The following is a 27,759-nucleotide window of genomic DNA, read 5'->3' as shown; positions in this document are numbered from 1 at the left end:
ATGTGTGAGCGGAAACTAACTGAGGTTGGGGGAGGACTCACACACAACCAGATAAATATCTCAGTTCAGTCTTTCAGATCAATCTGAGTGTTTCAGACATTAAGAGTTACTATCGTGGGCTTTTCAGTGAACCGATGAAGAAAATGTTCCTCAAATTAGTTTTGCTCTGTTTGTGTTTGTGGCGTCTGGATGGTGAGTTTTAAATGTGTTTTTCTGGTTTCAGTTGTTTCTGTTCTGGTGTGATAAATTACTGGTTAAATTAGTCAGAAAGGATTAACATTCACTGTTATTCTCGTATAGAAACAAATAATGTGTGATTTTCCTGAGAGATAACACTCTTATTTGATATTAAAGTCACTGTTTTTAATGCAGTTATTGATTATATAAAACTGTTCAACTATTTCTCATTTTCATTCCTCATCTTTTGTCTTTGAACTGCTTAAAAGTATTTTAGTGAAGCTTCATCAAAACAATATCAAGTGATTCTAAAGCTTTAATCTATGAAAAACTCTGTTCTTCAGGAGTGTTTGGTGAGTCAGTGTCTGTGGTTGAGAGAGAGTCAGTCACTCTGACCTTACTGAAATGAAGGATGATGATTTGATTCAGTGGAGGTTTAAAAACACTTTAATAGCAGAAATCAAGAAACTGACCGACAGAATCACTGTATATGATGATGTTCTTGATGGGAGATTCAGAGACCGACTGAAGCTGGACAATCAAACTGGATCTCTGACCATCACAAACACCACAACTGAACATGATGGATATTATGAGCTACAGATCAACAGTGAGATCAAGACATTCAGTCTCTCTGTCATTGGTGAGTTCAATAATTGCTGAACTTGTTTTATATTTTATTCAGCACAAATATACAATTAATAATGCAACATTCATTTTCCTTTTGGTTTCTTAATTATGATATTAATTTCAATTTTAAATTTCAAACTATTTACTTTTATAAATCATTTACTGTTCATATTTATCTGTGACGAACCCTATGTGTGTGTGTGTGTGTGTGTGTGTGTGTGTGTGTTTGGTGATTCAGGAGTGGAGTCAGTGATGGAGGGAGATTCAGTCACTATAAACTCTGATCTTACTGAAATGAAGGATGATGATGTGATTCTGGAGATTTTGGAGATGAAAACACTTTAATAGCTGAAATCAATAAACGGGCCGACAGAATCACTGTATATGATGATGTTCTTGATGGGAGATTCAGAGACAGACTGAAGCTGGACACTCAAACTGGATCTCTGACCATCACAAACACCACAACTGAACATGATGGATATTATAATCTAGACATCAACAGCGAAATCAGAGAGAGATTTTGGCTCTTTGTCTCTGGTGAGTTAAATATTTGTTTCACCTGTTTTATATTTTAATCAGCACAAAGATACAATTAATAATTCAAACTCCATTTTGCTTTTGGTGTTTAATGATGAAATTCATTTCAAATTTAAATTTCAAACTATTTACTTTCATAAATCATCAAGTGACCGTCTAAATATGAGAAGAACCCTGTGTGTGTGTGTGTGTGTGTGTGTGTGTGTGTGTGTGTGTGTGTGTGTGTGTGTGGTGATTCAGTCCTGGAGTCAGTGATTGAGGGAGATTCAGTCTCTCTAAACTCTGATCTTACTGAAATGAAGGATGATGATGTGATTCAGTGGAGGTTTGGAGATGAAAACACTTTAATAGCTGAAATCAATAAACGGGCCGACAGCATCACTGTATATGATGATGTTCTTGATGGGAGATTCAGAGACAGACTGAAGCTGGACAATCAAACTGGATCTCTGACCATCACAAACACCAGAGCTGAACATGATGGACGTTATCATCTACAGATCAACAGTGAGAACAAGAGTTTCATTCTCGCTGTCATTGGTGAGTTCAAAAAAGTTTACACCTGTTTTTTAATGAAAAAATTTAAATGAATTCATACACGATTAAAAAAAAAAAAAAATGATATTGTTTATTTTTAATGTCAATTTTAAACTATTCGATTATTAAACCACTATAAAGTGATTTAACAGTATTTGCAGTAGCTTTTTCCAGTCGGATCTTTGTTCTCTATTTGCTACTGTGTGCTGAGCTGGATATAGCTTGACGCAGTTGTAAAGATGAGGAGTAGAAGTTGATCCAGTCGGTCCAATGACCATTTATTGTTATTGAGAATGTTACAAAAACTTTAGGTAAATTAAACAAACAATTAAACTAAAGTAGTTTCTAATATGGTAGCAAACGGCTTGTCACGTCATGGAACCATACAGCACACACGTGACACACACACACACACACACACACACACGGTCAAAAGACTGTTTGCCCTCTCCGCCACCGCAGAGACTGTGGCTTCCTGACTTTAAGGCCTTGCCCCTTCGGCTCCACATTCAGCCTCCCAACCGTCCTTTAGGTGGCGGTAGACAGACCTGTGGCCATCACACACACACACACACACACACACACACACACACACACACACACACACACGCACACACACATAAACTATTCACAAGAAAGAAACATGAAATCAACTAAAAGCTCAATTTTGTTTTTGTTATTTTATATTTTTATTTTTACTGTAAATTTTAAACTGTTCAAATTTAGTAAACCATTATAAAGTGATTTAACAGTATTAATCTTTGCAAACCCTGTTTCTGTTTGTTCTCTGTGTGTTTGACAGATGAAGTGAAGTCAGTGTCAGTGAAGGAGGGAGATTCAGTCTCTCTAAACTAATCTTACTGAAATGAAGGATTATCTGATTCAGTGGAGGTTTGGAGATGAAAACACTTTAATAGCTGAAATCAATAAATGGTTCGACAGAATCACTGTATATGATGATGTTCTTGATGGGAGATTCAGAGACAGACTGAAGCTGGACAGTCAAACTGGATCTCTGACCATCACAAACACCACAACTGAACATGAAGGATATTATATACTACTGATGATTTCAAGAGGAAGTTTCTCATCAAAAGCATTCAGAGTTTCTGTCTATGGTGAGTAGAGATATTTTTCTTCTCCTTCAAATATTCTTATCTTTACATGTTGAATTGTTGAATCGTTTACAGTTTGAGATGACAGACCGTATAAAAACTCACTTGGAACCAAATATAAGATTGTTGATTAGATTTGATCATATTTATGTGTATTCAGAAATATTAGTTGATGTCAGCGCTGATATTAGTGTTTATTGACTGATCTGATCTCAGTTTGATGTGTTTATTCCTCAGACTCTGTCCACTGGTGTGGTCCTACTGAAGCTGTGATCCGATTGGTCCTCTCTGCTCTGGTGGTAGTGTTGTTTTTGGCGGCCTGTTTTAATTTTAGTTTTAGTCTAGTCTTTGTGTCAGGCTGTCATTTTAGTTTTTATTAGTTTTAGTCACATTCATACTCTTTTTAGTCTAGTCAAGTTTTAGTCGACGAAAACTGATGACATTTTAGTCTAGTTTTAGTCAACGAAAACTGATGACATTTTAGTCTAGTTTTAGTCGACGAAAACTGATGACATTTTAGTCTAGTTTTAGTCAATGAAAATTGTATTTTAGTCTCTTTTTAGTAATGCGATTCTATTTAACCCAGTCAATATAGAATTTCAAACAAGGCTATCTTATTATAGGCGATTTAGTAGGGGGGTTATTAAAAAAAAAAAACTCGTTTTATATTTCCACACAAAGACGCGTGATACGCTCTGCGCTTTGAAAGGGATGTGGGACAAGAGCAGGAAAACACGAAGATATCGATCTCTTTATGATATCTTCGTGTTTTCTACTTGATGTAAATTGGTTTGAAGAGCGAATTGTATCCTCCACAAGGACGAGATATTTAGGCTGTGTTTGAGATTGCGCTGCCAGAGAAAGTGAAACTAAAAATCACCCACACGTGTCAAACGCGCTTTACAACTAAACTCGCGCCCAATGTCTAATATAACAAGCACAAACTGTGTTAAAAAGAATTTGACATGCAAGTACAAATGTAGGCTATCTGTCCTACAGCGTTTTTCTACTTTACCACAGTAAAGAATACGAATATAATAGGCCTAATTAAAAGCGAACCAAGAAACGTTTATAATACCTTTAGAAAATGGGTGAGACGTGACGTGAGTGAAGATTTGGGAAAAGAAACATATTCCATGCAGGGATGAGTCACGATTTTTGGATATTCGATTAGTTTATTTAATTATAAAATATCGAATAGGTTGTGCGATTATATCTACTCTAAAATAAAATCTCCATGTTCTGGCGCTGATGCGGTGACGTGTTCATGTAACAAGAGACGCTGCCAATAACGCACATAACAGCTGTCACAATACCAGCAAAAGTAATGATTATGAATGTGTCAAATATATCAATGAGACATTTTAATAGAATAACTAATGGAGTAATATATGGTTAAATTCGCTGATAATCGGGTGACCAGATCGCAATCCAGAATTTAAAGCCGACAAAGCTATGGGTTCACGCACAACTCTCTCATTCGTCGTGACGTTACATTTCGTCTCGTCTCGTTTTGGTCAACGAAAATGAAGAGACATTTTAGCATAGTTTTTATTTTTTAAACCACATTTAGTCTCGTTTTTATTCGTCAACGATATTGCATTATACATGTATTTTAGTCATCGTCACATGACCATGCATTTACGTCTAGTCTCGTCTCGTTTTCGTCAGGTGATAACGGTTCGTTGACGACAATATTTCGTCATAATTTTCGTTGACGAAAGCAACACTATCTGGTGGGCGTGGCTACTGTCATTATTGTGGTTTATGACATCAGATCCAGAAGAGCTGAATGAGATCAAGCACATATTCACACATCAGGTACATGATTGATGATGTGATTTCTCACAAACTGATTTTGCATATATAAATATCTGTGAGATTTATTAATTTATGGCTTTTTATGTTCATCTTTTTCAGGAAGTATTGAAATCTAAAGCAGAACGCTGAACTTTAAAGGTTCTTCAAGTGTGTTTTTGTTCTTCTAGTGTTTTCTTCATAATAAATACTGATGATTATTTGAGTTTGTGCTCTCTTTCAGTGGCAGATTTTAACAGTGTCACTTTATTGTTTAAAACTTCTTTCAGAAAATAACTTAACTTAATATCTTAACTTGATGGTTTAAAATCTTATTAAATTTTAAATCTTATTATTATTGTTTATATTTCTCTCAGATACAAAAATAATAATAAAGAGACACAGATCTCTTTACTACTGCTTTATATTTGTCATATGTATTTTCTTGCCTTTATCAATAAAGTTTCTCACTCTGAGGTTCAAGAGTCTCTCATGATTTATTCAGAGGAATAAAAACTTTATGTATATTTTAAATATTTCAGCAGTGTACCATATACAGCTTTATTTCTACTTTTTCACATGTGCTTTAGCCTATAAAAACATTATTTATTTATTTATTTTTAATAATACCAATTAGTTTGTTTTTCTTTCAATATATTCCGGTATAAACAACATATACAGCTAAAATATTATTTTAAAAAGTTTTCATATTGTATTAACTCATAAATCTAACTCTGTTACATGTTCTAGCTGCAGATTTACTGCAAGAAATCTAACATGTGCTAACTTTATATCAAATAATATATATAGTGTTGGAACTGCGATCTTCTCTGAAGAACTGAGCACATTTGTGTTGGTGGACACGTTTGCATCCAGGAAACGGGACTGATGCATATGTCACACTTTTCTGGAAACACTTCAGGAGTTTCAAAGTCGCGATCTGATTGGTTGAATTCTACAGGATGTTCGGGAGATGTGAGTGTCGTGTTCTTTATCGGTTCGCCTGGAAACAAATGCCGTGACACCAAAACCCCTCGTGGAAGAAGAATGCTATTGTGCTTACAACTGTGACAATGAGCGCTTACCAGGATCAACTAAACGCTGGATTTTCAAAAGTATTTGAAGTTCGCGGCTCCATTGTTGCCGTAAACTTGCTTAACGTTCTTGAATGAATAATTTATTAGATGCAGCCAGTCTGTTATTGTAGGGACATCAACATCATATATTATCACGCCCCTAAACATGACGCAGAACAAAACGAACTGTGATTGGTTGCGTTACATGTCAGTCAAACGTCCTCTTGGGTGGTCCTTGGTCAAGAAAAGCTGCAATAGAGTCTAGGGATAGGTCTGGCTAAACAAGACTAAGTTCTGAACAGGATAAGTTAATTTAGGTTTAGGTTCATTTATGTATTTTTCCCAAAGGTGAACAAAATGCTTATTCCCACAGATTGGCTTATTAAAGACTGATTTTATGATCACTTTTACTTCAATGCTGTGAAAAAGATGGAGGAGTACAGACATTGATAATAATAATGAGAACTGTTTCTTGAGCATCAAATCATCGTATAAGAATGATTTCTGAAGGATCATGTGACACTGAAAACTTGGAGTAATGATGCTGAAAATTCAGCTTTGATCACATGAATAAAATAATATTTTTTAAATATATTCAAATAGAAAACAGCTGTTTTACATTGTAATAATATTTCACAATATTTACTGTTTTTACTAAAATATTTGGTGAGCATAAGAGATTTCTTTCAAAAACATTAAAATGCTTAATATTTTCTAAACTTGGCCACCAATGTACATCAAGCCAACCATGTTTTGGAAATAAGTGAAACTATTTTGAAGGTGGGGAAGTGTGTCATGTTACCTAATGAGATTGAGAAAATAACTGTTTTATCCTATGTTGAATATTTCCTTTTTGACTGCTTTACATTGTATTGTTCTATTCTGGATTGAATTTAATTGTTGATATGTCAGTCATTATAATAAATAAGATAATCAACCACAGACTTTATTTTGTCAAATGCTTATTTTGTTTAGGATTTTAGGATTATACCTTTCTTAACACAGTGTGTGTAGCCAAGGATAGCACATAATGTGGTAATGTTCCACATCCGGCATTAATTTTATGGCCCGCGTCATGCAAAAGATGAACGCACTTTTTTTAAATAATTTGAGCTCAAAGGTTGCGCGAATATTAGACAGTGTGATTCTTATCTATGTATATTGCGGACGGACGATAATCCGTTGGTCGATTAATAAAAAATAACATTCATTATCGTCATTGTGATGTGTGTGGAATGTTTAGTGAGACTTTATATAGCTACTTGATATCTCCGAAATGTACCATTAACTTGCTAAGCGCAACAATAGCAAAACAAGCGGTAAAACTGTGAGGCAACTTGCAAGTGTGTGCAGCGCGCTATGCATAGCTCGTGCATTCAGAGCTGTGCACTTTCACAGCTGATTCGGGTGACGTTAGAGCTGATCCGCGCATCTCTACTGCAGTGTGTAATTGGCCGATGATCCTCTTAACAGCATGAAAAACAAAACTTATTTTCAAATTGTCAATGGGTTATAAACAGTAGCAAAAAGCGCTCCCATTACAAAAGCTGTCAATACGTCAATGAGTTCGCAAAACTCTTGCAAAACCTCCAGTTATAACCGGCAGTTTAGTTCAGAACGGGGCACGGCTCGCATGAAAAACTGATCAAAGCTGCTTTTGAGCGAATTCTGACAAACTTAAAAGTTAGATGTAGCCTACTGGGATAATAGTTGGCCTAGTATTAGTAGGCTAATAATAATAGCCTTATAAATTTGTAAAGCGACCCTGTATAATGTCATCTAAAGAAAACATATAATAAATAATTGAACATTTGATGTAGGCTAATTGCCTATATATATTATCGGCCTAATCAATAATTGTTAAATGGGGGGGAAAAAAGGATGGATTTATAGCGTTTTGAAAAAAAAAAAAAAAACTCTGTTTGAATATGAACTCTTTTTTTTTTTGCTTAATATTAATAATTAATATTGCTAAAACTGTTAATCCACTTTTTGTTAGCCTACTTTAAATAGGACAAAGACTAGCAGGACTTACCTAGCAAGGTTTTTTAATACTCTGAGTATGAACTCTCTTTTTTTTTTGCATTAATATCGCAAGAAAATTATTATCCAAATTAAATTTTTTATTTTATGTTCAGTATTACTTTAAATAGAACAAAGACTAGCAAGAATTACCTAGCAAGATTAACCTGGCTAACGTCAGACCAAGTCTCATTTCAGACTACGTCTGACGTTCTCGACTGAAAGGGAACTAATACACTAGTGGTTTACTGAGAGTACACTTAAAGAGCAAAAATAATAGATAATTAGTAAACTACAAGTATGATGTTAAGTTCACTCAGAATTTACAAGTATACTTGCAGAATAAAACTATTAAACAAGTAGCTAGTTTACTGAGAGTATACTTCAAAGTGTACTTTTATAAACTAAAAATTTGCTACAAGTATTAAAATAGTAAACTACTAGTATACTCAAAAGTTCACTTGCAGTACAAATGAAAAACGTAATTATGAACTAGTTGTGCATTTACATTTACATTTACCATTAAAATACATTTACATTGAAATAGTACACTTACAAGTTTACTACTAGTACATATTGACATTAGTATACTTACTACATAATGTATAGGCCTACTTAAAAATATACTTGAACGTTACTTAAGTATATTTCATGTAAATTAACTTATTAGTAAGAGAAGATCAAATTGTTGCTTTAAGACTTTTTTAACATGTTACTGGTCAGTTTATTTCTGTTGAAAATTATGTCATCAACTTCACTGGAGCTCAGAGTTATTTTAACTGTATGTAGAGTTTCACTTCACTTTACAGCAGATCATCTTCACATCAGCGCATCTGTCATTTTATTACTGAACCAGTTTTGAAGAGTTTGTCTTTTCATATTTGTGGACTGAAACCGATGAAGATGTTTCTCCCTGTTTTGCTCTGCTTGTGTTTCTGGCGTCTGGATGGTGAGTTTAAATGTGTTTTTATGGCTTCAGTTGCTTCTGTTCTGGTACCATGTGATAAATTACTGGTTAATTTAGTCAGAGAGGATCAACATTCACTGTTACAGGCCAGTACTGATAGGGGGGAAATCAAATTATAAGGGTGAGCAAACCCTTTATTTATTTGCAGGTTATTTATATACCTATATTAAATAAAATATATTAAATAAAATAAATATATATATTTAAATACCTATATTATAAATATTTATTTATTTATATATATAAATATATATTTATATGAGGTAATCCTGGACACAGAGCACAACAACATTTACTAAATCCACTACAAACACAGAAAAGAGTCACAGTGGTGCATACAGGTTTATCCATAATGAAAAACAGTAAATCTTAAAGGTGCTCTAAGTGATGTTGGGTGATGTCACTTCCTGTTGATGTTTAAAGTATTGTCAAACAAAACGGTGGCTAGCTAGACCCTCCCTCCTCCTCATCTGCGCACTAACCCCCCAAACTCCACCCCTAAATCATTCCTGTCGGTTATTGGCTGGAGCAGTTTGTTATGTTTCGTGGTGCGGGTTAGCCCAGTTTGTTTCTCTTGCTGTTTGTGGAGCCTGTGTTGTCTACAGAGACCGCGTTTTTTTTTACATTGTGTTCAGGGGACAGGCTGCTAGCGGATGGTGAGGAGATGTTTGCTGTATGTGACAAAAAAATGTTTTGGCCTAAAAAACGCGCAACATCACTTAGAGCACCTTTAAAGTCAGTAGTTGGAGGTGTCTGCATTTCACTGAATACAGTTTCCTCAACAGAGTAATGCTTCAAGTTGTCACTCATCATGTGTTGTCTTTTGTTTGGTCTGGTTTCGGTTGGGATCAGATCGCAGCTTATTATCCAAAGCTCATTGAACTCAGGTTTGACGGTCATTGAATCAGTGTTTTCAGCTTGAAGTATTATATGGCTCAGATTGCGCGATTGCTGACGCAGCGCGTAGATTTTGCGTCTGCATTTCTGCAACAAGAATCTAGTGACTCATCCCGCATTTGCCAAGGCAACGTGTTGATCGGGTCCGCAATGTATATAAGCTATATGTGCAAGGAACTGAGCAGACAGGAATTCTCTTTCTCTCTTTCTCTTATGTTTGTGTGCAAACTAGTGTTTGCATTCTATAATTTGGGCTATGGTTCTTGGTTCTTTTTGTTTGAGATTATAATATGAATATTCAGCCTGTCATTCAGACCATATATTCTTGTTTGCTTGTTTCTGGCTGCATTTCATTTGATGAAATTAAATGTTAAATACTCTTCTGATTTGATGTTGTTGATGCCGAGATGTCGTTCTGTCTCATATGAGAAAGTTGGGACTGAGGCTCAGTGGCCAAAAAGAGTGTGCTCCTTCCTGCTCAGAGGACCACTTTTCTAGGTGTGGTTTGGGATTCGATGACGATGCAGGCACAGCTATCCCCTGCTCATATAGCATTGATTCTCTCAGCCGTAAATGGGGTAAAACTAGGCCAGTCACTCACTGTGAAACAGTTTCAGAGACTGTTTGGTCTGATGCCAGCTGCATCAAGCGTAATAACTTTTGGCCTCCTGTACATGAGACTGCTGCAGTGGTGGCTCAGAACCAAGGGGTTTTCTTCGAAGGGGAAATCCATTTCGCATGATCAAGGTCACGTGGCGATGCCTACGTGTTTTAGTCACGTGGAAGAAACCTTGGTTCCTCACCCAAGGCTCAGTGTTGGGGGCTTCTTGTCATCGCGTAATGCTAACGACAGATGCTTCCTTCACAGTTTGTGGGCGATCATGAGTGGGTGCTCAGCGCAAGGTCTGTGGCAGGACCATCTACTTTCTTGGCACATAAATCAGCTAGAAATGATGGTGGTGTTTCGAGCTCTCAAACACTTCCTCCCAAACCTGAGGGGCCATCATGTACTTGTCTGTACAGACAACACATCGGTGGTCTCTTACATCAACCATCAGGAGGGTCTGAGGTTACGTCACTTATGCAAATTGGCTCACCAGATCCTCCTGTGGGTCCTAATAATTAGCAAAGATAAACAGCCAAACAAGTCCGTCAAGAACAACCAAACCTTTAATGTACTACTGCTAGCCTACTGTATGTTTGAGATGTCATATTTTCATTAAGGTTGACATGCTGAAATGTACTGTTATTATCTTTGTTTTTACAAAACATGCACTGCTAATAATATTACTATCCATGTGGAGACATTTCCCCACAATGTTTTCCCAGGACACAACAGACACACAAGCACGCTCATACATACACACACAGACAGACAGACAGACACACACACACACACACACACTATCTTTGCGGGGACTCTCCATAGACTTAATGGTTTTTATACTGTACAATCTGTATATTCTATCTCCTTACACTTACCCTACCCCTAAACCTACCCATCACAGAAAACTTTCTGAATTTTTACATTTTCTAAACATTCTAAAAAACTCAGTCTGTGTGAATGTAAGCTTGTGTACTTCAATTTAGGTCCCCACAGTGACACGAGTCCCCATGAGTCTGTGTGCATTCAGGTTTAAGTCCCCACCAGGATAGAAAAACATGTAGACACTCACACACTGCATAGATACCTCATTATTTAACCACACTGGCTTCATAGCAGGTTGTGTTGGCTGTAGTAAGATGAAATGAGCTGTTTTTTTTGTTGTTGTTTTTTTTTTATGTACCAGTGGTCACTCTGCTACATTGTACAGCTGAAAAAAAGTAAACATGGCATGTTTAACAAGATTTCATACTTTTAAGTTCCATTTATTTGGTGCTTTGTTCAATCTCAAACCATTATTGTATGTTTATTATTAAAGGTGCTATAAGCGATCTCATGCGCTTTTTAGGCCAAAACATTTTTTTTCACATACTGCAAACATCTCCTCACTATCCGCTAGCTGCCTGTCCCCTGAACACACTGTAGAAAAACACGGTCTCTGCAGACAGCCCACGCGCCACAAACTGCAGCAAAAACAAACTGAGCAACAAACAGAGCGACCCGCAGCACGAAACATAACAAACTGTTCCAGCCAATAACCGACAAGAATGATGTGGGGGTGGGGTTCGGGGGTTAGTGCGCGGATGAGGAGGAGGGAGGGTCTAGCTAGCCTCCATTTTGTTTGATAATAATTCAAACATCAACAAGAGGTTACGCCAACCGAGATCGCTTATAGCACCTTTAAGATGTCTGCACGACAGTTAAATCTAATCTGTGTAAACAAACTTTGCTGAAATTAAACGTCTAGCTTAGGTCTACACTGGAAGTGTTCTGTTTGCTCTGCTAAACTATAATTACTAGAACTGAAACTAAATAAAATACAAACTAAATAGAAATGTGTAATCCATAAGTAAGACATAAGTAATCCTTCACAAAACTGATCTCATTTTAATGCTGTTCTGTTATGTCCTTTAAGTTGCTTTGGTACAAAATATCTGAATTCAACCAGTAACAATGTCTGACAAAAATATGATAAAGAAAACTGCAAAATGCCTTCATCTCTAAATTTGCACTGCACATACATTAATTTCAACATTAACAACTTAAAAGGAAAACTAAAGTGCTTTTTTCGGCTGAACTGAGATCAATCACAATTAATGAACACAAACCTCCCTGTTCAAATAAATTTTACATGTATTGTCTCTACTTAACTAAATGTATATAATGTTGAACACTGCTCTCTTCTGTGCTTCAAGTTGCATTGGTAAAAGATAATCAGCAATATCATTCAGAAACACAGACAGGCAAAAATAGTGCCACCGGTGTTGGAAAAATGAAAAAGTTCAAGAAACCCTTTATCTCTTATTTTGTACAGTTCCTTTAAGTCCATAAAAATTGAAATAACCTCTTATGAAATTTAAATAAAATAGTCTAAAATTCACTGTATTCTCAGTGAACACTCATATGCTCGTTGTTGGGCGGCAAATGAGTGAGAGAGAGGACCCGTGTAGATCGCTCATTATGGGCTTTGAGCTCATTTTCCGCGCCCTTACCTCGGACTGCTGAGGATAAGTGTCTATGTTTAGCTTCGTATTGACGTTTAATGTTTCCAATTTTGACAACCGCGACAGACTCAGAGCAAATTAGACATACAGGCCTCGTACAGCTCGATGCAGGAAGAATAAATGTGTATTTTTCCACCCATTCAACTCGGTTTTCAGCGTCAACTTTACTAATTTTTGAAAATGCCATTTTTCACTCGCTGAAAGTTTTATCTGTCTGCGCGCTCTCTGCTCTCTTCATTGCACGCATGACTGCGCGTCTGAACGTAGCAACAGTGAGCATAGTAACTGTAGTAGCAACCATAGCAACCCGTTACGCTGTAGGACCAAAACGGATCTACTGAGCTGACTTTGATGTGCCTGATATAAATGTGATTTTATTAGACAATATCGGCATTTATTAGAAAAGCGGCATTTATTTATTTCATTATGTCAAAAGGCTTCGCGGTCCGTATGGGCGCATTTTGCAGTCCGGACTCGGACCAGAGTCCGCCAGTTGGCGACCCCTGCTCTACACCTTGAAGTGGATATTTTTCACTTCCTGGTGCGGAGAGCACCAGCCGGACCCAGTTATCTGCCCAGTGGCATTTAAAATGCCATCAATAAAATGCTCCTGTGTTCGTTGTCCATAACATACACCTGCCCATACCATAACCCCACCGCCACCATGGGCCACTCGATCCACAATGTTGACATCAGCAAACCGCTCACTAAATTACTGGTTAGTCAGACAATAATATTCATTCACTGTTATTCTCATATAACAATATTTAAACTGATTTTACTGTGAGATCAAGTTTCAGCTAAACTCAGTTATTATGGATTGATTAAATAAAATAATATAAATATAAAGCAGATAATCAACAGCATCAGGTTTAGTGTGACATTAAACATTAAAGTAAAGGTGTCTTTTTAGTTATTGTTCCATATATAAATCTATTTCTCTTTTCATGCATCATCTTTTGTTCTTCAGGAGTGTTTGGTGAGTTTTTGTCAGTGATTGAGGGAGATTCAGTCTCTCTAAACTCTGATCTTACTGAAATGAAGGATGATGATGTGATTCAGTGGAGGTTTGGATATAAAAATACTTTAATAGCTGAAATCAATGTAACGGCCGACAGAATCACTGTATATGATGATGTTCTTGATGGGAGATTCAGAGACAGACTGAAGCTGGACAATCAAACTGGATCTCTGACCATCACAAACATCAGAACTGAACATGCTGGAGTTTATAAACTACAGATCAACAGTGAGATCAAGAGGTTCCGGCTCAATGTGCACGGTGAGTTAAATATCAGTTTCACCTGTTTTTTTTTGTTAGTTAGTTTGTTTTTTAATCAGCACAAATATACAATTAATAATTCGACTTCATTTTGCTTTTTGTTTGTTATTTAAAAGTCAGACTTAATCTGTGATGAACCCAATTTCATCTAAATGGTGGTGGTGGTGGTGGGGGGGGGGGGGGGGATATGCTCACACAAAAATCGCTGAAAAAGATGCTTTCCAACAGGTGTTTTACCATTCGTTGTAAAACTGTGGACCTATTTTTCCAAACGCCTCACACCCGTACATTCTTCCGTTGAGAGCTTGACTAATAGACACTCCAGTCCGGTTTCCGGCGGCGGAGTAATACCGTACCTCACAGCACATCCAATACAAGTCAATAGAGTTGGACAAAAACTATGATAAAACCTGTTGGAAAGCATCTTTGGCAGCGATTTTTGTGTGAGCATATCAGTGAACACCCCTGACCACTCGGTGAGTTTCACGTCTTTGTAAATGAAAGTTTAATGCGTTTTAGGAAGGATTGTTCCAGTGCTCATAGGCAGCCATTGTGGAGGTGGGGGGGAAAGCGAAATAAACCTAAAATTATCAGGACAGCAGCATGTGTCCAAATTTTAATCTTAACCGTTCTATTTCATCAGAAACTATCTGTAAACAGGGCTTTAAGTGTAAAAAATAAAATACCAAACTTTTTTCTTTTAAAAGGGGAGCCGGCAGTGGACCAAAGCACTGTGAGGCAAGGGAGGGGGGACTCAAAATGTTTAAAATGTTTTTTTTTTTTTTTTTTTTTTTTGCTGTTGTTTTTTGCCCCGTTTGCATTTGTATTGTTTGACTACTTGCACAATTATTTTAAGTATATATCATTATATTATTTACAATAAAAATATTTAAATTATATTTTTAGGGCGGTCAACCCTAAGATGGTCCTGGCCCCCCACCCCACAATTTCCGCAAATGCCTGTTTATGTTTGTTCTGTGTGTGTTTGGTGATTCAGGACTGAGATCAGTGATGGAGGGAGATCCAGTCTCTCTAAACTCTGATCTTACTGAAGTGAAGGATAAAGATGTGATTCAGTGGAGGTTTGAAAACACTTTAATAGCTGAAATCAATGTAATGGCCGACAGAATCACTGTATATGATGATGTTCTTGATGGGAGATTCAGAGACAGACTGAAGCTGGACAATCAAACTGGATCTCTGACCATCACAAACACCACAACTGAACATGATGGAGATTATAGACTACAGATCAACCGTGTGAGCAAGAGATTCAGTCTCACTGTCTTCGGTGAGTTAAATGTCAGTTTCACCTGTTTTATATTTTAATCAGCACAAATACAATTCAAACCTCATTTTGCTTTTGGTGTTTAATGATGATATTCATTTCAAATTTAAATTTTAAACTATTTACTCATTGAAACCATCAAAATAACCGTCTTAATCTGTGACAAACCTTGTTTCTGTTTGTTCTCTGTGTGTTTGACAGATGAAGTGAAGTCAGTGAAGGAGGGAGATTCAGTCTCTCTAAACTCTGATCTTACTGAAATGAAGGATAAAGATGTGATTCAGTGGAGATTTGAAAACACTTTAATAGCTGAAATCAATGTAACGGCCGACAGAATCACTGTATATGATGATGTTCTTGATGGGAGATTCAGAGACAGACTGAAGCTGGACAATCAAACTGGATCTCTGACCATCACAAACACCACAACTGAACATGATGGATATTATAAACTTGAAGGAGTTTCATTCTCATCAAAAGCATTCGGAGTTTCTGTCTATGGCGAGTAGAGATCATTGGTCCTGTCCTTCAAATACTATTTACATGTTGAATTGTTGAATCATTTTATAGTTTGAAATGACAGACCGTAGAACCGAATATAAGATTGTAAATTAGATTTGATCATATTTCTGTTGATTCAGAAATATTAGTTGATGTCAGTGCTGATATTAGTGTTTATTGACTGATCTGATCTCAGTTTGATGTGTTTTTTTAGTTATACGACCAAGTACGGTGACACAAAATAAAACATGGTGCTTTTCTGAGCGGGTTAAAAATGATAACTATAATGTATGGCGGAATAGCACTTTTGGAAGTACTTCGACTCGGCGCAGTAAAAAGTCACGCCTGATCCTCTTCCCACTAGGACGTGACTTTTTACTGCGCCGAGTCGAAGTACTTCCAAAAGTGCTATTCCGCCATACATTATAGTTATCCTTTTTAACCCGCTTAGAAAAGCGCCACGTTTTATTTTGTGTCACCATACTTGGTCGTGTAACTACTCGTGTAACTGTTTTTAAATAGGGAAAACGTTGATGTGTTTGGTCACTTCTAAATTCATTGCTGTTAGATACCATTGAATATACTGGGGTAAGCTAAGTGCTTTCAAAGTGTCACCGCGCTAGAGCGATTAAGTGCACGCACTGAGACGAGAGAGGTATGTATCAACTCGTCTTATTTAAGGGAATAACATAGATTAATATGAAAAAACGGTGGAGTATCCCTTTAACAGCAGGTTAATATTTAACTTTGTATATCAGATTGTTTTAAATGCTCTACTTTTGATCATCTCGGTTCCTCTCAATGTTTCTTCCTCGTCTGCTTGAATATCTTCATTCGTCCTCATTTATCTTTATTTTCTCATGTTTTGCAGCTCGTCTGCCTGTTCCTGTCATCAGCAGAGACTGTTCTTCATCATCATCATCATCATGTTCATTGGTGTGTTCATCAGTGGTGAATGTGAGTCGTGTGACTCTCTCCTGGTACAAAGGAATCAGTGTATTGTCCAGTATCAGTGCGTCTGATCTCAGCATCAGTCTCTCTCTACCTCTGGAGGTGGAATATCAGGATAAAAACACCTACAGCTGTGTGCTGAACAATCCCATCAGCAACCAGACCACACATCTGGACATCAACACACTCTGTCACACATGTGCAGGTACAACAGCGCTGATATTAGTGTTTATTGACTGATCTGATCTCAGTTTGATGTGTTTATTCCTCAGACTCTGTCCACTGTTGTGGTCCTACTGAAGCTGTGATCCGATTGGTCCTCTCTGCTCTGGTGGGCGTGGCTACTGTCATTATTGTGGTTTATGAGATCAGATCCAGAAGAGCTGAAGGAGATCAAGCACATATTCACACATCAGGTACATGATTGATGATGTCATTTCACACAAACTGATTTTGCATTTATCAATGTATGTCAGATATATTTATGCCTTGATATGTTCATCTTTTTCAGGAAGTATTGAAATCTAAAGCAGAACGCTGAACTTTAAAGGTTCTTCAAGTGTGTTTTCTTGTTCTTCTTATGTTTTTTTATAATAAATACTGATTATTACTTGAGCTTCTGCTCTCTTTCAGAGTCAGATTTTACAAAATCCAATATGTATGGCTTTGTTCATATTTTTTGCAGAAACATAAAACAAATGCATAGAGACACAGGTCTCACTTTACTGCTGTGTATTTGCTGTATGTATTTTCTTGCCTTTATCAATAAAGTTTCTCACTCTGAGGTTCAAGAGTCTCTCCATGATTTATTACATTTATTATATTGAGCGTCTCCTGGAGGAATACAGACTTTATGAATATTTTAAACAGTGCACCACATATGAATCTTTAAAAAATTTTAAATATTATTTAAAACATTATTTGTAAATTTTTACATTATTAATAGATCATTAATTTATTTCTTTTTCTATCTACAATAATAAACAAACAACTTCCTCTAGCTTCTCCTTTCTCCTGAGAAAATACTGATTTGGGACACATTATAATATACTTTGAGATCACTGTGAAGTATTTAAACAACATATTGATGCTCCATTTCCTCCAACAGTGAACAATTTAGTCTATAAAGTGCATTTGCTATTTAAATAATGTGATGCAGGATGGGAAAAATGAAAACTGTGTCAGGCTGAAACTAGCAAAACACACTTGCGTCGCGCCTGGCGCTGCATTGCACTGAGTGTGTGATAGGGCCCAAAATCTCTAGTGTGATTTGTCTCTGTGGTCTCGTCTGAGGAGCAACACCTCCATCTAGTGGCTCACCCTGAACTCACATGTTATCAGGAGTTATCTTTGTCAGCTCTGACGTCACAGTCTTTAGCAGCTTGTCTGAGCCGTGTGAGAAATTGTTGAACAGTTTCACAGTGTTTTTGTGTGAGCGTCTCACTAATGCATGTTCACTCTGAACAAAGTGAGCATTTAAAGCATCACATCAGCGTCATTATCCATAACTGTTGAATATTAATCATATGAAGATATCAGAGGACACTTTCACACACACAGTTATAGCAGGCGATCTGTTCCTGCTCCAATAAACCATTAGAGAAACTCTGAAATCAGTCTGAGAGGAGAAACAATCGAGACATTTGATCAGAAATAAGCAACAAACGTCCTGGAGAGAGTTACAGGAGAGAGCAGAGCCAAACACTCTCATGACAAGATCAAACTGTTGCTTTAAAGGGATAGTTCACCCAAAAATGAAAGTTCTGTCATCATTTACTCACCCTCAAGTTGTTCCAAACCTGTATGAGTTTCTTTGTTCTGCTGAACACAAAGGAAGATATTTGGAAGAATGTTTGTAATCAAACAGATCTCGGTCCCCATTGACTACCATAGTAGGAAAAATATATACTATGGTAGTCAATGGGGACCGAGATCTGTTTGGTTACAAACATTCTTCCAAATATCTTCCTTTGTGTTCAGCAGAACAAAGAAACTCATACAGGTTTGGAACAACTTGAGGGTGAGTAAATGATGACAGAATTTTCATTTTTGGGTGAACTATCCCTTTAAGATGTTTTTAACGTGTTATTGGTCAGTTTATTTCTGTTGAAAATGATGTCATTGACTTACAGGAATTTTAGGCCTACTGGAGCTCAAAGTGACAATGATCAAAGTGTGAATTAATCAGCATAAATAGAGCTAGATGGTCACATGCTTTAACACTGAATAAATAGGCAGTTATTTTAACTGATTGTAGAGTTTCACTTGACTTTACTACAGAGCAGCTTCACATCAGCGCATCTGTCATTTTATTACTGAACCAGTTTTGAAGAGTTTGTCTTTTCATATTTGTGGACTGAAACCGATGAAGATGTTTTGGACTGTTTTGCTCTGTTTGTGTTTCTGGCGTCTGGATGGTGAGTTTAAATGTGTTTTTATGACTTCAGTTGTTTCTGTTCTGGTACCATGTAATAAATTACTGGTTAATTTAGTCAGAGAGGATCAACATTCGCTGTTACAGGCCAGTACTGATAGGAGGGAATTCAAATTATAAGGGTGAGCAAACGCAAACTGACAGAAAAATCCAAACTTGGCAGGTGACAAAGTTATTTATATACTCTGTTTATTCGAGAAAATCCTCCAACATGTAATCCTGGAAACAATTGCTGTACAGAGCACAACATCATTTAAGGAACCCACTACAGACACAGAAAAGAACCACAGCGGTGCACACAGGTTTATCCATATATAATAAAAAACAGTCAGTAGAGTTGGAGGCATGTGCATTTCACTGAATTGAACCGCAGTACATTTTCTTTACGCTCATTTGTGCATTTCTTTTCCAAGTCTTTCTCAAAAGCGAGTATTATCAAGTGTTATTAAAGGCACACTATGTAATATTTTTGGATCAAAATATTCAAAAACCACTAGAACAATGTTATATATTTTGTTGATGATTTGTGTACTTACATTGTCCTGAATGTGTCTAAGACTGTTTAAATCCAGAGAAATAAGCAGTTTAAACCAGGACAGGGAACGTGTCCGTGCGTCACCTAACAATGACTTCATACCCACGTTACCCTCGATTTCCAGTTATATTTTGTAGAAACCATGGAAATACCAAAGGCCCTTTAATATATTACGTGTTTTATTAGACAGGTGAGCAACTGTTTGGATATATCCATCGGCAAAAAACTAATTGTTACACAGTTAGTCTTTTTGTCTAAATCTCGTTTCTTGATTTACCGTGAGTACCATTTTTACCACACCTAATATCGATCTGGCTCACAGCAGTGTGTAAACGGCTTATATGGCTAATGCACAGAGAAACATCATAACAACTTTCATCACACTCAGATGTATCTAATATGATAAAACATCACTGCGTTTCCCCACATACGCATGACCAGAAAAAGCAGAAGTGTCTGCGGGATAATAAAAGCTCCACTGCTCTTGAGGCGTGTGTCACGCTCGTCTCTCATTAGCAATCGCTCCAGCGGCAGCGGCTTTCATAACGTTAATAAATCTTCAATATATTACTGGTCATCCATGAATATGATTTCTGCCCGAGTCCCGTTGTATTCTCCACCGGCTGGAGAGGTGAAGTCAACAACTCCCACGATTCCACGAAATCAAGGCGTCATCAAGCTACAACTTTGTTTTGACTAAACGGCTTCTAGTGGTGAAAAATTACATAGTGTGGCTTTAACAGCGTATTCACTATCAGAGCTCTGTACATGTCAGGTCTAACAGTGTTTTAGTTCAGTTTTGTTCATTTTAGTTCAGCTTGCATGAGTTTGCTGTTACTGTCTCTAAACCGTGCAGCCGTTTCTCCGCTCACAGCATTGAAGTTCAGTCTCGTCACTGTGTTCATGTTGTCCTACGGTTTTCTCAACAGAGTAATGCTTCAAGTTCTCACTCATCATGCGTTGTCTTTTGTTTGTCTGGTTTCGAGTTGGGAAAAGCTTGAAGTATTTTGATTGCCGGCTAAGTTTCATTAGGCTACATTTCTAATCAAGCATACATTCATAACTGTAAAATAAATAAAAAAATATTCAGGGATTGACATTAAGGTTTTCAGCTTATATTGACTTCAATTAATCAGTTCTGTAATGTTATAAGTTAAAGGTATGTAATGATGTCATGGAGGCAGTTTAACTTTATCAAGCCCTGGTGCCGTCTAACAAAACACATGCATTAAGTTACAGTACAGACAATCTGCAGTCACTGAAACTTTCAGCAGTATTTGTGTATTTATGACAGCATATTTCATTCAATACTTTACTTTGACAACATTATAAATAAAAAGATTGTATGTCATTCTTACTCTTAAGGCCTTCAAGAGTTAAGACACATCAAGACGTTGTAAAAGAACTAGCGGGGATGGAAGCTGAATGTGTTGTCGTCTAGTGACTGTTATTTACGTGCAATCAGTCAGACTGTTTTCTCTTCTCAATTCAACTTCAGTTTGCACAAAAAACCTTATATAGTTCCTGAGACTCGCCAGTATGATGTCATCTAGCATCATTTAGCGAGCAGTTTTAGCTACTGTCCATTGAAAGCCGTTCGCAACAGAGCAATGAAGTCCGACTGGTGCTGATGGTTCAGAACGCACTGCAAAAACAGGCGAACGACTCTCAACAACGGCCCGATGTTGGTCAACGGCCGACCGTCAGCTTGGTGTGTCGAGGCCTTTTAGCATTAAAGGGTAGAAGTTGTCCACTTAAATCCAACGTATCATAACAGGGTGGATGTTTTTAGCTAATAGCCAATTACTAGCTAGGAAAGAATGACATGCTAGCAGAAGATTAACATTTAGAAAATTAATAAATAAATTAAATTCATAAAAAATTATAAAATTACTAATGTGGTGGCAAACTAAATTACATCACTGAATAAGAGAGAAACAAACATCTTAAAGAAACTTCAACAACAATTACTAAAACTTCAACTAAAATGAAAACAAAAAATTAAATAAAATAAAAAAAGAATATCTCAATGATCCTGAAATAACACTGGTTTATAAATGTTAATAAAAAAATGTTAAATGTTAGTTTAAGACTCACTAAAATAACATTTTAACTTCTCAACTTTACGGGACACTTTTGAAAATAAACCCACTGAACAAGATCTATTACTGAAGAGTTTTGAAGAGTTTGGCTTTTCATATTCGTGGACTGAAACCGATGATTTTTTTTTTTCTCAAATTAGTTTTGCTCTGTTTGTGTTTGTGGCGTCTGGATGGTGAGTTTTAAATGTGTTTTTATGGTTCCAGTTGTTTCTCTTCTGATGTGATAAATTACTGGTTAAATTAGTCAGAAGATCAACATTCACTGTTATTCTCATAGAAATAATTAAACTGTGGTTTTACTGTCAGATCAAGCTTGAATTCAGCTCTAAACTCGGTTATTATTGATTTATTAGATATAACAAAATAAATATGAAGCTCAGATACTCAACAGCATTAGTTTGAGTGTGACATTAAACATTACAGTAAAAATATCTTATTTTAGTTGTTGTTCCATATATAAATCTATTCCTCTTCCATTCATCATCATTTGCCTTTGTACTGCTGCAGAATATAATTAATGTCGTGTTTAAATGAATAAAAGTATTTTAGTGAAGCTTCATCAAACCAACATCAAGTGATTTGAAAAACTCTGTTTTCAGGAGTGTTTGGAGTTACAGTTCAAATATCAGTGAAGGAGGGAGATTCAGTCTCTCTAAACTCTCTTACTGAAATGAAGGATGATGATGTGATTCAGTGGAGGTTTGGAAATGAAAACACTTTAATAGCTGAAATCAATAAACGGTTCGACAGAATCACTGTATATGATGATGTTCTTGATGGGAGATTCAGAGACAGACTGAAGCTGGACAATCAAACTGGATCTCTGACCATCACAAACACCAGAACTGAACATGCTGGAGGTTATAAACTACAGATCAACAGTGAGATCAAGAGTTTCAGGCTCACTGTCAATGGTGAGTTCAAAAACGGTTAAACCTGTTTTATAATGACAACATTTAAATGAATTCATACTGTACACCATTTGTTTTTTGTTTGTGTTGTTTTAAGGTATTGTTTATTTCAAATTTAAATTTAAATATGTAATTTAAGAAACAATTATAATCTCTTTATCTGTGACAAAGCCTGTTTCTGTTTGTTATGTGTGTGTTTGATGATTCAGTTGAAATATCGGTGAATGAGGGAGATTCAGTCACTCTAAAAGCCCGTCTTAAGGATGATGATGTGATTCAGTGGAGGTTTGGAGATGAAAACACTTTAATAGCTGAAATCAATAACCGGGCCGACAGAATCACTGTATATGATGATGTTCTTGATGGGAGATTCAGAGACAGACTGAAGCTGGACAATCAAACTGGATCTCTGACCATCACAAACACCACAACTGAACATGCTGGAGTTTATTGGAGTTCACTGAACAACGGTGTAAGAAGAAAAAGCTTCAGTCTCATTGTCTATAGTGAGTTTATTATTGGTTCACTTTGTTTGTTAATCACTTTGAAGTATACATTTCCTAAATGTAAAAAATAGGTTTTTTTTTAAATATTTAGCTCTATGACACACCATGATTTTTGGCGTTCACTTTTCAACCTTCTGAACGCTTTTCTTTGGATTAATTATTCTGATACTGGCATTTCTGTGTAATTTATTTATAAATCTGAAAAACACAAACACTCCCTCAGCAGAGATTATGATTTACTCTGATATTTCTAATCTTTCTCAGCTCGTCTGCCTGTTCCTGTCATCAGTAACTCTTTACACTGTTCTTCATCATCATCATCATCATCATCATCATGTTCATTGGTGTGTTCATCAGTGGTGAATGTGAGTCATGTGACTCTCTCCTGGTACAAAGGAATCAGTGTATTGTCCAGCATCAGTGCGTCTGATCTCAGCATCAGTCTCTCTCTACCTCTGGAGGTGGAATATCAGGATAAAAACACCTACAGCTGTGTGCTGAACAATCCCATCAGCAACCAGACCACACATCTGGACATCAACACACTCTGTCACACATGTGCAGGTACGACAGCGCTGATATTAGTTGATGTCAGCGCTGATATTAGTGTTTATTGACTGATCTGATCTCAGTTTGATGTGTTTATTCCTCAGACTCTGTCCACTGTTGTGGTCCTACTGAAGCTGTGATCCGATTGGTCCTCTCTGCTCTGGTGGGCGTGGCTACTGTCATTATTGTGGTTTATGAGATCAGATCCAGAAGAGCTGAAGGGGATCAAGCACATATTCACACATCAGGTACATGATTGATGATGTCATTTCACACAAACTGATTTTGCATTTATCAATGTATGTCAGATATATTTATGCCTTGATATGTTCATCTTTTTCAGGAAGTATTGAAATCTAAAGCAGAACGCTGAACTTTAAAGGTTCTTCAAGTGTGTTTTCTTGTTCTTCTTATGTTTTTTTATAATAAATACTGATTATTACTTGAGCTTAATTCTGCTCTCTTTCAGAGTCAGATTTTACAAAATCCAATATGTATGGCTTTGTTCATATTTTTTGCAGAAACATAAAACAAATGCATAGAGACACAGGTCTCACTTTACTGCTGTGTATTTGCTGTATGTATTTTCTTGCCTTTATCAATAAAGTTTCTCACTCTGAGGTTCAAGAGTCTCTCCATGATTTATTACATTTATTATATTGAGCGTCTCCTGGAGGAATACAGACTTTATGAATATTTTAAACAGTGCACCACATATGAATCTTTAAATTTTTTTAAATATTATTTAAAACATTATTTGTACATTTTTACATTATTAATAGATCATTAATTTATTTATTTTTCTATCTACAATAATAAACAAGCAACTTCCTCTAGCTTCTCCTTTCTCCTGAGAAAATACTGATTTGGGACACATTATAATATACTTTGAGATCACTGTGAAGTATTTAAACAACATATTGATGCTCCATTTCCTCCAACAGTGAACGATTTAGTCTATAAAGTGCATTTTTGCTATTTAAATAATGTGATGCAGGACGTGAAAATGAAAACTGTGTCAGGCTGAAACTAGCAAAACACACTTGTGTTGCAGTCTGTCGCTGCATTGCACTGAGTGTGTGATAGGGCCCAAAATCTCTAGTGTGATTTGTCTCTGTGGTCTCGTCTGAGGAGCAACACCTCCATCTAGTGGCTCACCCTGAACTCACATGATATCAGGAGTTATCTGCAGATGGGAGTTTTACTTACTCAAACATGTTCTGAGGGCAGAAAGGAAAATGATTGGTTTACAGCTTCAACCAATGAAACTGAAGCAAGGGCGGGGTTTAGACGTTTGAATTTGAGATGCGCTGCGGAGGGATTTCTTGAGGAATAGTCGGAATAAAAGACATGTTCGTGGGAGAACGCATTTATTGCAAGGTAAGTGAATTTACAACTATATTGTGTTACAATTCAACATCCTCTAACATTTACTAAGATAATAAGCGAACATTTAAAAATGCACAGAACTAATCATCGTCTAAATATCGTATTGTATGCATTTTGATTTGACTGTTTCATCAGTCTACCAAAACAAAGCTGCTTATGGGGTAACTGGTGTAAAACATGCTTTTCCAATGCTACCTCGCTGTCTGTTAAATTGATATGCGAGAACAGAACTCGTTCAAATTTTCCGCGATATTTCAACGGTCAAAATGATACATCTCCCGCGATCGCGCTGCTCTCAGGGCAGGAGTACTCGATAGATTCAAATTGCTGTTATTTTTAGTGTATTACGAGCTCTCAGGGCAGGAGTATAGATTCAAATTGCTTTTATTTTAGTGTATTACGCGCTGCTCTCAGGGCAGGAGTATAGATTCAAATTGCTGTTATTTTTAGTGTATTACGAGCTCTCAGGGCAGGAGTATAGATTCAAATTGCTGTTATTTTAGTGTATTATGCGCTGCTCTCAGGGCAGGAATACTCAATAGATTCAAATTGCTGTTATTTTAGTGTATTACCCACTGCTCTCAGGGCAGGACTACTCAATAGATTCAAATCACTTTTATTTTAGTGTATTACGCGCTGCTCTCAGGGCAGGACTACTCAATAGATTCAAATCACTTTTATTTTAGTGTATTATGCGCTGCTCTCAGGGCGGGGGGACGCAATAGATTCAAACTGCTGTTATTACGCGCTGCTCTCAGGGCAGGAGTACTCAATAGATTCAAATCACTTTTATTTTAGTGTATTACGCGCTGCTCTCAGGGCAGGAGTACTCAATAGATTCAAATCACTTTTATTTTAGTGTATTACGCGCTGCTCTCAGGGCAGGAGTACTCAATAGATTCAAATCACTTTTATTTTAGTGTATTATGCGCTGCTCTCAGGGCGGGGGGACGCAATAGATTCAAACTGCTGTTATTACGCGCTGCTCTCAGGGCAGGAGTACTCAATAGATTCAAATCACTTTTATTTTAGTGTATTACGCGCTGCTCTCAGGGCAGGAGTACTCAATAGATTCAAATCACTTTTATTTTAGTGTATTACGCGCTGCTCTCAGGGCAGGAGTACTCAATAGATTCAAACTGCTGTTATTTTAGTGTATTACGCGCTGCTCTCAGGGCAGGACTACTCAATAGATTCAAATCACTTTTATTTTAGTGTATTACGCGCTGCTCTCAGGGCAGGAGTACTCAATAGATTCAAATCACTTTTATTTTAGTGTATTACGCGCTGCTCTCAGGGCAGGAGTACTCAATAGATTCAAATCACTTTTATTTTAGTGTATTATGCGCTGCTCTCAGGGCAGGAGTACTCAATAGATTCAAATCGCTGTTATTTTTAGTGTATTACGCGCTGCTCTCAGGGCAGGAATACTCAATAGATTCAAATCGCTGTTATTTTAGTGTATTACGTGCTGCTCTCAGGGCAGGAGTACTCAATAGATTCAAATCGCTGTTATTTTTAGTGTATTACGCGCTGCTCTCAGGGCAGGAGTACTCAATAGATTCAAATCACTTTTATTTTAGTGTATTACGCGCTGCTCTCAGGGCAGGAGTACTCAATAGATTCAAACTGCTGTTATTTTAGTGTATTACGCGCTGCTCTCAGGGCAGGACTACTCAGTAGATTCAAATCACTTTTATTTTAGTGTATTATGCGCTGCTCTCAGGGCAGGAGTACTCAGTAGATTCAAATCGCTGTTATTTTTAGTGTATTACGCGCTGCTCTCAGGGCAGGAATACTCAATAGATTCAAATCGCTGTTATTTTAGTGTATTACGCGCTGCTCTCAGGGCAGGAGTACTCAATAGATTCAAATCGCTGTTATTTTTAGTGTATTACGCGCTGCTCTCAGGGCAGGAGTACTCAATAGATTCAAATCGCTGTTATTTTTAGTGTATTACGCGCTGCTCTCAGGGCAGGAGAACTCAATAGATTCAAATCGCTGTTATTTTTAGTGTATTACGTGCTGCTCTCAGGGCAGGAGTACTCAATAGATTCAAATCCCTTTTATTTTAGTGTATTACGCGCTGCTCTCAGGGCAGGAGTACTCAATAGATTCAAATCACTTTTATTTTAGTGTATTACGCACTGCTCTCAGGGCAGGAGAACTCAATAGATTCAAATCGCTGTTATTTTTAGTGTATTACGCGCTGCTCTCAGGGCAGGAGTACTCAATAGATTCAAATCGCTGTTATTTTAGTGTATTACGCGCTGCTCTTAGGGCAGGATTACTCCGATTCAAATTGACTTCAACATGCACTAACTGTGATAAGCACAATATAACTGTGTCTTTAGTGCTGTTTTGAGGGCATTATAAATGTATTTTAGATTAAAGATCAGTAAAAGAAAGTAATTTTATTTGTTTACATTGGTACCACGTTACAAT

General features: G+C 36.8%; 4 protein-coding genes across 4 annotated transcripts in view; all 4 read left to right on the top strand.

Annotated features, from left to right (window-relative positions):
- Positions 1-27,759, top strand: part of LOC311084222 (uncharacterized protein) — a 316,630-nt gene that overhangs the window by 106,535 nt on the left and 182,336 nt on the right. The window lies entirely within an intron of this gene.
- LOC311084235 (uncharacterized protein) lies at positions 51-17,299 on the top strand. The gene is made up of 5 exons (XM_084116159.1): positions 51-192; positions 522-820; positions 1,588-1,887; positions 2,687-3,002; positions 17,161-17,299. Exons 2-4 carry the CDS (start codon positions 583-585, stop codon positions 2,737-2,739), a joined length of 591 nt encoding a protein of 196 aa, XP_083972285.1. The 5' UTR covers positions 51-192; positions 522-582; the 3' UTR covers positions 2,740-3,002; positions 17,161-17,299.
- On the top strand, positions 10,709-17,161 carry LOC311085192 (uncharacterized protein; the record flags this gene model as incomplete). Its single annotated transcript, XM_084117626.1, has 5 exons — positions 10,709-10,820; positions 13,837-14,148; positions 15,146-15,439; positions 15,638-15,937; positions 16,809-17,161. 5 exons carry the CDS (start codon positions 10,709-10,711, stop codon positions 17,126-17,128), a joined length of 1,338 nt encoding a protein of 445 aa, XP_083973752.1. The 3' UTR covers positions 17,129-17,161.
- LOC311084223 (uncharacterized protein) overlaps positions 19,180-27,759 on the top strand; it is a 61,507-nt gene continuing 52,927 nt past the window's right edge. The window contains exons 1-4 of the mRNA XM_084116139.1: positions 19,180-19,305; positions 22,559-22,873; positions 23,080-23,376; positions 23,641-23,940. Of these exons, the coding sequence (XP_083972265.1) occupies positions 19,254-19,305; positions 22,559-22,873; positions 23,080-23,376; positions 23,641-23,940 (964 nt within the window). The 5' untranslated portion in view covers positions 19,180-19,253. The remainder of the gene's footprint in view (positions 19,306-22,558; positions 22,874-23,079; positions 23,377-23,640; positions 23,941-27,759) is intronic.

Source organism: Abramis brama (genome assembly GCF_963993115.1).
Source record: "Abramis brama genome assembly, chromosome: 6".
Classification (NCBI taxonomy): domain Eukaryota; kingdom Metazoa; phylum Chordata; class Actinopteri; order Cypriniformes; family Leuciscidae; genus Abramis; species Abramis brama.
The sequence above is the reverse complement of the archived record's forward strand: the minus strand, read 5'-3'. Positions and strand labels throughout refer to the sequence as shown.

Coding starts and splice junctions, on each gene's coding strand:
- LOC311084235 (XM_084116159.1), top strand. CDS start 583: ATGAAGGATGATGATTTGATTCAGTGGAGGTTTAAAAACACTTTAATA. Junction 821..1,587: donor ATTCAGTCTCTCTGTCATTG/GTGAGTTCAATA, acceptor GTGGTGATTCAG/TCCTGGAGTCAGTGATTGAG. Junction 1,888..2,686: donor TTTCATTCTCGCTGTCATTG/GTGAGTTCAAAA, acceptor TGTGTTTGACAG/ATGAAGTGAAGTCAGTGTCA.